The sequence below is a fragment of the Panulirus ornatus genome, chromosome 17, assembly GCF_036320965.1.
Source record: "Panulirus ornatus isolate Po-2019 chromosome 17, ASM3632096v1, whole genome shotgun sequence".
Classification (NCBI taxonomy): domain Eukaryota; kingdom Metazoa; phylum Arthropoda; class Malacostraca; order Decapoda; family Palinuridae; genus Panulirus; species Panulirus ornatus.
The window spans coordinates 57,305,677-57,319,570 of record NC_092240.1 but is presented as its reverse complement, the minus strand read 5'-3'; the positions used below and the strand labels follow the sequence as shown (position 1 = coordinate 57,319,570).

General features: G+C 42.7%; 1 protein-coding gene across 5 annotated transcripts in view; it reads right to left on the bottom strand.

Moving 5' to 3' along the window:
* Positions 1-13,894, bottom strand: part of Rich (Guanine nucleotide exchange factor subunit Rich) — a 349,449-nt gene that overhangs the window by 154,944 nt on the left and 180,611 nt on the right. For all 5 annotated transcript variants that reach the window (XM_071672678.1, XM_071672679.1, XM_071672681.1 and 2 more), the window contains one exon: positions 8,742-8,973. In XM_071672678.1, the coding sequence (XP_071528779.1) occupies positions 8,742-8,973 (232 nt within the window). The remainder of the gene's footprint in view (positions 1-8,741; positions 8,974-13,894) is intronic.

The window sequence follows — 13,894 nt, the reverse complement described above, 5'->3', positions numbered from 1 at the left end:
CTTTCTAAAAGGAGAAAGAGAAGGAGTCATGCAGCGAGTCCTCATCCTCCTCGAAGGCTCAGATTGGGGTGTCTAAATGTGAGTGGATGTAACCACGACGAGAAAAAAGGAGAGATAGGTAGTATGTTTGAGGAAAGGAACCTGGATGTTTTGGCTCTGAGAGAAATGAAGCTCAAGGGTAAAGGGGAAGAGTGGTTTGGGAATGTCTTGGAAGTAAAATCAGGGGTTAGTGAGAGAACAACAGCAAAGCGAGGAGTAGCACTACTCCTGAAGCAGGAGTTGTGGGAATATGTGATAGAGTGTAAGAAAGTAAACTCTTGATGGATATGGGTAAAACTGAAAGTGGAAAGAGAGAGATGGGTGATAACTGATGTCTATGCACCTGGTCATGAGAAGAAAGATCACAAGAGGCATGTGTTTTGGGAGCAGCTAATTGAGTCTGTTAGCAGCTTTGATGCATGAGACTGGGTGATAGAGATGGATGATTTGAATGCAAAGGTGAGTAATGTGGTAGTTGAGGGTATAATTGGTGTACATGGGGTGACCAGTGTTGTAAACAGAAATGGTGACAAACTTGTGGATTTGTGTGCAGAAAAAGGACTTGTGACTGGGGGTAGTTGGTTTAAAAAGGAGACTGGCGAGTCTAAATGTGTGTGGATGTAACCAAGATGAGAAAAAAAGGAGAGACAGGTAGTATGTTTGAGGAAAGAAACCTGGATGTTTTGGCTCTGAGTGAAATGAAGCTCAAGGGTAAAGGGGAAGAGTGGTTTGGGAATGTCTTGGAAGGAAAGTCGGGGGTTGGTAAGAGAACAAGAGCAAAGGAAGGAGTAGCACTACTCCGGAAGCAGGAGTTGTGGGAGTATATGATAGCGTAAGAAAGTAAACTCTAGATTGATATGGGTAAAACTGAAAGTGGATGGAGAGAGATGGGTGATTATTGGTGCCTATGCACCTGGGCATGAGAAGAAAGATGATGAGAGGCAAATGTTTTGGGAGCAGCTGAGTGAGTGTGTTAGCAGCTTTGATGCACAAAACTGGGTTATAGTGATGGGTGATTTGAATGCAAAGGTGAGTAATGTGACAGTTGAGGGTATAACTGGAGTACATGGGGTGTTCAGAGTTGTAAATGGAAATGGTGAAGAACTTGTAGACTTGTGCGCTGAAAAAGAACTGGTGATTGGGGGGTTGTAAATGGAAACAGTGAAGAACTTGTAGACTTGTGCGCTGGAAAAGAACTGGTGATTGGGAACACCTGGTTTAAAAGCAGATATACATAAGTATACTTACGTAAGTAGGAGAGATGGCCAGAGGGCATTACTGGATTAAGTGTTAATTGATAGGCATGTGAAAGAGAGACTTTTGGATGTTAATGGGCTGAGAGGGGCAACTGGAGGGATGTCTGATCATTATCTTGTGGAGGCGAAGGTGAAGATTTGTAGAGGTTTTCAGAAAAGAAGAGAGAATGTTAAGGTGAAGAGAGTGGTGAGAGTGAGCGAGCTTGGAAAGGAGTCTTGTGTAAGGAAGCACCAGAAGAGATTGAGAACAGAATGGAAAAAAAGTGAGAGTAAATGATATAAGGGGAGTGGGGGAGGAATGGGATGTATTTAGGGAAGCAGTGATGGCTTGCGCAAAAGATGAAGGTGGCATGAGAAAGGTGGGAGGTGGGAAGATTAGAAAGGGTAGTGAGTGCTGGGACAAAGAAGTAAGACTGTTAGTGAAAGAGAAGAGAGAGGCATTTGGATGATTTTTGCAGGGTAGTAGTGCAAATGACTGGGAGATGTTTAAAAGAAAGAGACAGGAGGTCAAGAAAAAGGATCAAGAGGTGAAAAAGAGGGCAAATGAAAGTTGGGGTGAGACAGTATCAGTAAATTTTAAGAATAAAAAGATGGTTTGAAAGGAGGTAAATAAAGTGCGTAAACAAGAGAACAAGTGGGAACATTGGTCAAGGGAGCTAATGGGGAGGCAATAACAAGTAGTGGCAAAGTGAGAAGGAGATGGAGTGTGTATTTTGAAGGTTTGTTATATGTGTTTGATGATAGAGTGGCAGATATAGGGTGTTTTGGTCGAAGTGGTGTGTGAAGTGATAGGGTCAGGGAGAATGGTTTGATAAACAAAGAAGAGGCAGTGAAAGCTTTGTGGAAGATGAGAGCCAGCAAGGCAGCAGGTTTGGATGGTATTGCAGTGGAATTTATTAAAAAAGGGAGTGACTGAGTTGTTGACTGGTTGGTAAGGATATTCAATGTATGTATGGTTTATGGTGAGGTGCCTGAGGATTGGTGGAATGCATGCATAGGGGATAAAGGTGAGTGCTCAAATTACAGAGGTATAAGTTTGTTAAGTATTCCAGGGAAATTATATGGAAGGGTTTTGATCGAGAGGGTAAAGGCGTGTACAGAGCATAAGATTGGGGAAGAGTAGTGTGGTTTCAGAAGTGGCAGAGGATGTGTGGATCAGGTGTTTGCTTTGAAGAATGTATGTGAGAAATACTTAGAAAAACGGATGGATTTGTATGTATCATTTATGGATCTGGAGAAGGCATATAATAGGGTGAATAGACATGCTTTGTGGAAGGTTTTAAAAGTATATGGTGTGGGAGGTAAGTTGCTAGAAGCAGTGAAAAGCTTTTGTCAAGGATGTAAGGCATGTGTACAATAGGAAGAGAGGAAAGTGATTGGTCCCTAGTAAATGTCGGTTTGCTCTGTGCAAGGTTTTAAGAGTATATGGTGTGGGAGGTAAGTTGCTAGAAGCAGTGAAAAGTTTTTGTCAAGGATGTAAGGCATGTGTACGATAGGAAGAGAGGAAAGTGATTGGTCTCTATTGAATGTTGGTTTGCTTTATGTCTCCATGGTTGTTTAATTTGTTTATGGATGGGGTTATCAGGGAGGTGAATGCAAGAGTTTTGGAAAGAGGGGCAAGTATGCTGTCTGTTGTGGATGAGAGGGCTTGGGAAGTGAGTCAATTGTTGTTTGCTGATGATACAGCGCTGGTGGCTGATTTGGGTGAGAAACTGCAGAAGTTGGAGACTGAGTTTGGTAAAGTGTGTTAAAGAAGAAAGCTGAGTACTACATGTGAATAGGAGCAAGGTTATTAGATTCAGTAGGGTAAAGGTGCAAGTAAATTGGGAGGTATGTCTGAATGGAGAAAAATTGGAGGAAGTGAAGTGTTTTAGATATCTGGAAGTGGATTTAGCAGCGGATGGAACCATGGAAGCGGAAGTAAGTAACAGGGTGGGGGAAGGGGCAAATGTTCTGGGAGTGTTGAAGAATGTGTGGAAGGTGAGATCATTATCTCAGAGAGCAAAAAGGGGATGTCTGAAGGAATAGTGGTTCCAACAATGTTATATGATTGCGAGGCATGGGCTATAAATAAGGTTGTGCGGAGGAGGGTGGATGTGTTGGAAATGAAATGTTTGAGGACAATATGTGGTGTGAGGTGGTTTGATCGAGTAAGTAGTGAAAGGGTAAGAGAGGTGTGTGGTAATAAAAAGAGTTTGGTAGAGATAGCAGAAGAGTGTGTACTGAAATGGTTTGGTCACATGGAAAGAATGAGTGAGGAAAGATTGATAAAGAGGATATATGTGTCAGAGCTGGAGGGAATCAGGAGAAATGGGAGACCAAATTGGAGGTGAAAGGATGGAGTGAAAAAGATTTTGAGCGATCAGGGCCTGAACATACAGGAAGGTGAAAGGAGTGCAAGGAACAGAGAGAATTGGAACGATGTGGTATACCGGGTTCAAAGTGCTGTCAATGGGTTGAACCAGGGAATGTGAAGTGTCTGGGGTACACCATGGAAAGTTTTGTGGGGCCTGGATGTGGAAAGGGAACTGTGGTTTCGGTGCATTACACATGACAGCTAAAGACTGAGTGTGAACGAACGTGGCTATTGTTGTCTTTTCCTAGCACTACCTCGTCTGCGCACAGGGGGAAGGGGGGTGCCATTTCACGTGTGGTGGGTTGGCGACAGGAATGGATGAAGGCAACAGGTATGAATATGTACATGTGTATATATGTATATGTCTGTTTATGTATATGTATATGTATATGAAGTCTGTTGTGGATGAGAGAGCTTGGGAAGTGAGTCAGTTGTTGTTCGCTGATGATACAGCGCTGGTGGCTGATTCATGTGAGAAACTGCAGAAGCTGGTGACTGAGTTTGGCAAAGTGTGTGAAAGAAGAAAGTCAAGAGTAAATGTGAATAAGAGCAAGGTTATTAGGTACAGTAGGGTTGAGGGTCAAGTCAATTGGGAGGTAAGTTTGAATGGAGAAAAACTGGAGGAAGTAAAGTGTTTTAGATATCTGGGAGTGGATCTGGCAGCGGATGGAACCATGGAAGTGGAAGTGAATCATTGGGTGGGGGAGGGGGCAAAAATCCTGGGAGCCTTGAAGAATGTGTGGAAGTTGAGAACATTATCTCGGAAAGCAAAAATGGGTATGTTTGAAGGAATAGTGGTTCCAACAATGTTGTATGGTTGCGAGGCGTGGGCTATGGATAGAGTTGTGAGCAGGAGGGTGGATTTGCTGGAAATGAGATGTTTGAGGACAATGTGTGGTGTGAGGTGGTTTGATTGAGTAAGTAATGTAAGGGTAAGAGAGATGTGTGGAAATTAAAACATCGTGGTTGAGAGGGCAGAAGAGGGTGTTTTGAAATGGTTTGGGCACATGGAGAGAATGAGTGAGGAAAGATTGACCAAGAGGATATATGTGTCGGAGGTGGAGGTAACGAGGAGAAGTGGGAGACCAAATTGGAGGTGGAAAGATGGAGTGAAAAAGATTTTGTGTGATAGGGGCCTGAACATGCAGGAGGGTGAAAGGAGGGCAAGGAATAGAGTGAATTGGATCGATGTGGTATACCAGGGTTGACGTGCTGTCAGTGGATTGAATCAGGGCATGTGAAGTGTCTGGGCTAAACCATGGAAAGTTGTGTGGGGCCTGGATGTGGAAAGGGAGCTGTGGTTTCGGGCATTATCGCGTGGCAGCTAGAGACTGAGTGTGAACGAATGGGGCCTTTGTTGTCTTTTCCTAGTGCTACCTCGCACACATGAGGGGGGAGGGGGAAGGTATTCCATGTGTGGCGAGGTGGCGATGGGAGTGAATGGGGGCAGACAGTGTGAATTGTGTGCATGGGTATATATGTATGTGTCTGTGTATGTATATATATGTGTACATTGAGATGTATAGGTATGTATATTTGCGTGTGTGGACGTGTGTGTGTATACATTGTGTATGGGGGTGGGTTGGGCCATTTCTTTCGTCTGTTTCCTTGCGCTACCTCACAAACACGGGAGACAGCGAGAGAGCAAAATAGAAAAAAAATAATGTATACGTTGAAATGTATAGGTATGTATATATGCGTGTGTAGGCATTTATGTATATACATGTGTATGTGGGTGGGTTGGGCCATTCTTTCATCTGTTTGCTTGTGCTACCTCACAAGCATGGGAGACAGAGACTAAGTATAATAAAGAAATAATAAATACATAAGTATATGTATGTGAGTTGGTCAGATGGCCAGTGGGCGTTATTGGATAACGTGTTAATTGATAAGGATGTAAAACGAAGACTTTTGGATGTTAATGTACTGAGAGGGGCAGCTGGAAGGATGTCTGATCACCATCCTGTGGAGTCAAGTGAAGATCTGAAGAGGTTTTCAGAGAAGAGAGAATGTTGGGGAGAAGAGAGTGGTGAGAGTAAGTGAGCTTGGGAAGGAGATATGAATGAGAAAGTACCAGGAGAGGTTGAAAGCAGAATGGCAAAAGGTGAGAGCAAATGACGCTTAGAGGATTGGGAGAGTAATGGGATGTACTTAGGGAAGCAGTGATGGCTTGTGCAAAAGATGAATGTGGCAAGAGAAAGGTGGAAGGTGGGCAGATTAGATAGGGAAGTGAATGGTGGGATGAAGAAGAAAGATTGTTGGTGAAAGGGAAGAGAGAGGCATTTGGATGATTTTTGCAGGGAGGTAAAGCAAATGACTGGGGAGATGTATAAAAGAAAGCAGCAGGAGGTCAAAAGAAAGGTGCAAGAGGTGAAAAAGAGGGCAACTGAGAGCTGGGGTGAGAGAGTATCATCAAATTTCAGGGAGAATAAAAAGATGTTTTGGAAGGAGGTAAATAAAGTGCGTAAGGCAAAAGAACAAATGGGAACATCGGTTAAAGGGGTGAACGAGAGGTAACAAGTGGTGATGAACTGAGAAGATAGAGTGAGTATTTTGAAGGTTTGCTGAATGTGTCTGATGATAGAGTGGCAGATATAGGGTGTTTTGGTTGAGGTGGTGTACGAAGTGAGAGGGTCAGAGAGAATGGTTTGGTGAAGAGAGGAGAGGTAGTGAAAGCTTTGCATATGAAAACCAGCAAGGCAGCGGGTATGGATGGCATTGCATTGGAATTTATAAAAAAAACGGGGCGACTGTGTTGCTGACTGGTTGGTAAGGGTATTCACTGTATGTATGGATCATGGTGAAGTGCCTAAGGATTAGCGGAAAGCATGCATAGTGCCATTGTACAAAGGCAAAAAGGGAAAATGTGAGTGTTCAAATTACAGAGGCATATGTTTGTTGAGTATTCCTGGGAAATTATATGGGAGGGTATTGATTGAGAGGGTAAAGGCATGTACAGAGCATCAGATTGGGGTAGAGCAGTGTGGTTTCAGATGTGGTGGAGGATGTGTGGATCAGGTGTTTGCTTTGAAGAATATATGTGAGAAATACTTAGAAAGACAGATGGATTTGTATGTAGCATTTATGGATCTGGAGAAGGCATATGAAAGGGTGGATAGACATGCTTTGTGGAAGGTTTTAAAAGTATATGGTGTGGGAGGTACGTTGCTAGAAGCAGTGAAAAGCTTTTACAAAGGTTGTAAGGCATGTGTGCAAGTAGGAAGGGAGGAAAGTGATTGGTTCCCAGTGAATGTCAGCTTGCGGCAGGGGTGCATGATGTCACCACGGTTGTTTAATTTGTTTATGAATGGGGTGGTTAGGGAGGTGAATGCAAGAGTTTTGGAGAGAGGAGCAAGTATGCAGTCTGTTGGGGATGAGAGAGCTTGGGAAGTGAGTCAATTGTTCGCTGATGATAAAGCGCTGGTGGCTGACTCTGGTGAGAAACTGCATAAGTTGGTTACTGAGTTTGGTAAAGTGTATGAAAGAAGAAAGTTGAGAGTAAATGTGAATAAGAGCAAGGTTATTAGGTTCAGTAGGGTTGAGGTACAAGTAAATTGGAAGGTAAGTTTGAAAGGAGAAAAAATGGAGGAAGTGAAATTCTTTAAATATCTGAGAGAGGACTTAGCAGCAGATGAAACCATGGAAGTGGAAGCGAGTCACAGGGTGGGGGAGGGAGCGAAATTTCTGAGAGCATTGAAGAATGTGTGAAAGGCGAGAACATTATCTCAGAGAGCAAAATTGGGTATGTTTAAAGGAATAGTGGTTCCAACATTGTAATATGACTGCAAGGCATGGGCTATACATAGGTTTGATCAAGTAAGTAATGAAAGGATAAGAGAGATGTGTGGTAATAAAAAGTGTGGTTGAGACAGCAGAAGAGGGTGGGTTGAAATGGTTTGGACACATGGAGAGAATGAGTGAGGAAAGATTAACAAAGAGAATATATGTGTCAGAGGTGCAGGGACGAAGAAGCAGGAGACCAAATTGGAGATGGAAGGATGGAGTGAAGAAGGTTTTGAGTGATTGGGGCCTGAACATACAGGAGGGTGAAAGGCATGCAAGGAATAGAGTGAATTGGAATGATATGATATACTGAGGTCGACGTGCTGTCAATGGATTGAACCAGGGGATAAAAGAGAATGTTCGAATTATGGAGAAATAACTGCTCTTTTTCACATTTATTTATATGTGTGTGTGTATATGAGTGGCTGGGCCATTCTTCATCTGTTTCCTGGTGCTATCTTGCTGACCCAGGAAACAGTCATTAAGTATAATAATTATTATTATTTTTTTTATTATACTTTGTCGCTGTCTCCCGCGTTTGCGGGGTAGCGCAAGGAAACAGACGAAAGAAATGGCCCAAACCCCCCCATACACATGTATATACATACGTCCACACACGCAAATGTACATACCTACACAGCTTTCCATGGTTTACCCCAGACGCTTCACATGCCTTGATTCAATCCACTGACAGCACGTCAACCCCGGTATACCACATCGCTCCAATTCACTCTATTCCTTGCCCTCCTTTCACCCTCCTGCATGTTCAGGCCCCGATCACACAAAATCTTTTTCACTCCATCTTTCCACCTCCAATTTGGTCTCCCTTACAATAAATAAACAAATAAATACATGACTGAACAAAGTGAATTAATTCAAACCTTCTTTAGCCCCATGTCTAACACCAACCTCTCAATCACCATTCTCCCATACAGCTTACCAGGCACACTCAACAAAGTTATTTCTCCATAATTCGTACATTCTCTTTTATCCCCTTGCCTTAGAAGCAAGGAGTAAAAGGTGCTTTGAGTGATAAGGGACTGAATATGCAGGAAGGTGTAAGGCAAGCATGGAAGTGGGTGAATTAGTGCAATGTAGTACACACATAGTAACAGGAAGTCAATGGGATGAACTTAGGCAAACGAAGCAGCATGGCTTGGCTGTGGAAAGAGAGGTTCTGGTTTCAGCGTATCATTCATGACAGCTAGAGAGTCAATATGAGCAAATGAAGTCATTGTCTGGTCCAAGTGCTACCTTGCTACATGGGAAACGGTGAACAAGTAAAAAAAACAAAAATAATGACTTACCTAGAGGATAAATGGACGGAGTAAAGGGCAACATGATTCTTCTGGCCATAAAAGTGTGAGACTTGTCAGCAGAGTTTGGGAATAGTGGTAGCCAAGCACGAGTCCCATGAACACCACAGTGCAACCAAAGAGCATGACTTAGATGTGGTTTATGGCTAACAGCAGAACTGCTACACCACAGAGCTTCACAGCTTGATGCCAGAACAATAGGTGTCATCTGAGCACACTGAAACTGAATGCAAAAAATACAAATTGATTGAACTAATATCAATTTGGATAATATTAACATAAAATCCTCAAAATGCTCCCTAAAATTCCCTTTTTTTCGATAACATCCAACACTGTATATGGAAATGCACTATCCAGCTGAAGCTATTTTGGTTAAAATTTAAGAAAAGTAAAATAGAATTACAAGAATGTTATAAAAATAAATGAAAGGGGGAGCAATTTGACTTTTTTTTACATTGGAGGCTCGAGTCAAGAACAAAAGTCAACATCATGGCTGGGACTTAACTGATACATAGAGGATTATGAAAGAGAAAAAGAAGGGACATGGGGAAAGTGTTTGTGAATCTGTAGTAAGTGAAAAACCCATCTTCTAAAATGTGTCAGCTCATAGTTACTGGGAAAGACATGAGAAGATAGAAAGTTCTAAAGCTCTGAGGTGTAACAAAAGACAACAGTTATCAGTAAGTCCCATCCTTGAGTTGCCAATGGCCACACAGTAATCAAGTGATGCAGCAGCTTGCCGAGTTTTGTGTGGTCTAATTAGCGGTGGGAGTTCACAAGCAGCCAGCTCTTGGAAGCAAAAACCATAGTTATACCTATAGAAGAGGGAAGGTGAACCAACATTGTAGCATAGGGCAAGAGAGCCAAGTTTAGAGGTTAGCCTGGGAGAGTTTATAAGCCGAACTGCTTTCGATTTAACTCTGTCAAGTAAGGATGCAAAGCTAAAACCATCCTAGATGTGTGAGTAGTCCTCCAAACAAGGACGAATTGATCCTTTGTATAAACAGAGCAACTGTTCAGACGAAAAGAATTTGTTATACCTAAACAGGACTCCCAGTTCCTTAGAGGCAGACTTAGCAATTTCTGTAAAGTGGGGTTTGCAAGAAAGAGTGGATGTCACAGTAATACTAAGTATGTTCACCGAGACAAGAGGTGGACTATAGAACTGTCTAACAAGAGACAACAGTAATGATGAGTTTTCGATAGAGGGATGGGGAGAATATGGGTCTGAGACATTAAACTTATCTAGAGTTCATCTACCCCACTGAAATATCCTGTCCAAGTCTGACTTACTAAGGAAGCTGTATGAAGATGAGATATAGATCAAGTGGGAGAAGGAGTAGAACTGAAGGATGGGGAAGAATGCACTGCTGAGTCATCAGCATATGAGTGCATTTGGTTATTTGTGGAAGACAGCAAATTGTTGATAAAAAGGAAAAAAAGTGTAGGGGACATGAGAGAACCTTCAGGGACACCGTTATTGATGGAGAAAGGTAGGGAGGCTGATCCATCAACAACCACATAGAGAGATCAGCGGGAGATGAAGCTAGATATGAAGGAGCAAAGAGAGGTAGGAAAGCTGCAAGAGGGGAGCTCAGAGATAAGACCCTGATGCTACATCCTTTGAAAGGCTTTGTGCACAGGCACCAATAATCACCCATCTCTCTCCAATCAATTTCAGTTTTACCCACATCAATCTAGAATTTACTTTCTTACACCCTATCACATACTCCCACAACTCCTTCAGGAGCAGTGCTACTCCTTCCTTAGCTCTTATCCTCTCACCAATCCCTGACTTTACTCCCAAGACTTTCCCAAACCACTCTTCCCTTTTACCCTTGACTTTCATTTCACTCAGAGCCAGAATACCCAGGTTTCTTTCCTCAAACATGCTACCTACCTCTCCTTTCTTCTCATCTTGGTTATATCCACACACATTCAGATGCCTAAGTCTGAGCCTTCGAAGAGGATGAGCATACATATTCGCCATTTCCCGCATTAGCGAGACAGCATTTACAACAGAGGACTGAGTCTTAGAGGAAATATTCTCACTTGGCCCACTTCTCCGTTCCTTCTTTTGGAAAATTAAAAACGGAAGGGGAGGATTTCTCGCACCTCCTCACCCCCTCCCTTTTTAGTCACCTTCTATGACACGCAAGGAATACATGGGAAGTATTGTTTCTCCCCATCTCCTATTATTTTTCATTATTATACTTAATCGCTGTTTCCCATGTCAGTAAGGTAGTGACAGGAAACAGACAAAGAATGGCCTATCCACTCATATACACACACAAACATATATCTTTATTTTCATACATATTCACCATTTCCCGCATTAGCAAAGTAGCATTAAGAACAGAGGACTGAGCCTTAGAGGTAATATCCCCACTAGGCGCCCTTCTCTGTTCCTTCTTTTGGAAAATTAAAAACAGAAGGGGAGGATTTCCAGCCCCCAACTCCCTCCCCTTTTAGTCACCTTCTATGACACACAGGGAATACATGGGAAGTATTCTTTCTCCCCTATCCCCACGGATAACACATACATATACCATCATTTTATTATACTTAACCGCCATCTCCCGTGTTAGCGAGGGAGTGCAAGGAAACAGACGAGGAATGGCCCAACCCATCCACATACATATGTATATACATAAACACCCACATATGCACATATACATACATATACATTTCAACATATACGCACATATACATACACAGACATATACATATATACACATGTACATATCCACACTTGCTGCCTTCATCCATTCCCGTCGCCACCCCATCACACACAAAAATATCATTCCCCTCTCTAGCCAGGTAGTACCAGGAACAGACAAAAAAGGCCACATTGGTTCACACTCAGTCTCTAGCTGTCATGTGTAATGCACTGACACCACAGCTCCCTTTCTACATCCAGGCCCCACACACCTTTCCATGGTTTACCAAAGACACTTTACATGCCCTGGTTCAATCCACTGACAGCACATCAACCTTGCTCTTATTCACATTTACACTCAACTTTCTTTTTTCACACACTTTACCAAACTCAGTCACCAACTTCTGCAGTTTCTCACCCGAATCAGCTGCCAGCACTGTATCATATGTGAACAACAACTGACTCACTTTCCAAGCCGTCTCATCCAGAAAAGATGGCATACTTGCCCCTTTCTCCAATACTCTTGCATTCACCTCCCTAAACACCCTATCCATAAACAAATCAAACAACCATGGAGACATCACGCACATATACATATACATATACACCGATACACACACATGTACATATACAGATATGCCCATACACACACACATATACGTATACATACATAGGACTCATAGGAATATATATATCTTTTTCTTTCATACTATTCGCCATTTCCCGCATTTGCGAGGTAGCGATAAAAACAGAGGACTGAACCTTTCAGGGAATATCATCACTTGGCCCCCTTCTCTGTTCCTTCTTTTGGAAAATTAAAAAAAAGTGAGAGGGAAGGATTTCCAGCCCCCCGCTCTCTTCCCTTTTAGTCGCCTTCTATGGCACGCAGGGAATACGAGGGAAGAATTCTTTCTCCCCTATCCCCAGAGGTGGAGGGAACGAGGAGAAGTGGGAGACCAAATTGGAGGTGGAAAGATAGAGAGAAAAGGATTTTGAGTGATTGGGGCCTGAACATGCAGGAGGTTGAAAGGCGTAAAGGGAATGGAATGAATTGGAATGATGTGGTATACTGAGGTCAATGTGCTGTCAACGGATTGAACCAGGGCATGTGAAGCGTCTGGGGTAAACCATGGAAAGTTGTGTGGGGCCTGGATGTGGAAAGGGAGCTGTGGTTTCGGTGCATTATTACATGACAGCTAGAGACTGAGTGTGAACGAATGGGGCCTTTGTTGTCTTTTCCTAGCGCTACCTCGCACACATGAGGGGGGAGGGGGTTGTTATTCCATGTGTGGCGAGGTGGCGACGGGAATGAATAAAGGCAATGTGAATTGTGTGCATGTGTATATATGTATGTATCTGTGTGTGTATATATATGTGTACACTGAGATGTATGGGTATGTATATTTGTGTGTGTGTGGACGTGTATGTATATACATGTGTATGGGGGTGGGTTGGGCCATTTCTTTCGTCTGTTTCCTTGCGCTACCTCACAAATGTGGGAGACAGCGACAAAGCAAAATAAATAAATAAATAATATATACATATATGGAGTGAGTATTTTGAAGGTTTGTTGAATGTGTTTGATGACAGAGTGGCAGATATAGGGTGTTTTGGTCGAGGTGGTGTGCAAAGTGAGAGGGTTAGGGAAATGCTTTGGTAAACAGAGAAGAGGTAGTAAAAGCTTTGCGGAAGACGAAAGCCAGCAGGTTTGGATGGTATTGCAGTGGAATCTATTAAAAAAGGGGGTGACTGTATTGTTGACTGGTTGGTAAGGTTATTTAATGTATGTATGACTCATGGTGAGGTGCCTGAGGATTGACGGAATGCGTGCATAGTGCCATTGTACAAAGGCAAAGTGGATAAGAGTGAGTGCTCAAATTACAGAGGTATAAGTTTGTTGAGTATTTATGGTAAATTATATGGGAAGATATTGATTGAGAGGGTGAAGGCATGTACAGAGCATCAGATTGGGGAAGAGCAGTGTGGTTTCAGAAGTGGTAGAGGATGTGTGGATCAGGTGTTTGATTTGAAGATATGTGAGAAATAATTAGAAAAGCAAATGGATTTGTATGTAGCATTTATGGATCTGGAGAAGGCATATGATAGAGTTGATAGAGATGCTCTGTGGAAAGTATTAAGAATATATGGTGTGGGAGGCAAGTTGTTAGAAGCAGTGAAAAGTTTTTATCGAGGATGTAAGGCATGTGTATGTGTAGGAAGAGAGGAAAGTGATTGGTTCTCAGTGAATGTAGGTTTGCGGCAGGGGTGTGTGATGTCTCCATGGTTGTTTAATTTGTTTATGGATGGGGTTGTTAGGCAGGTGAATGCAAGAGTTTTGGAAAGAGGGGCAAGTATGAAGTCTGTTGTGGATGAGAGAGCTTGGGAAGTGAGTCAGTTGTTGTTCGCTGATGATACAGCGCTGGTGGCTGATTCATGTGAGAAACTGCAGAAGCTGGTGACCGAGTTTGGTAAAGTGTGTGAAAGA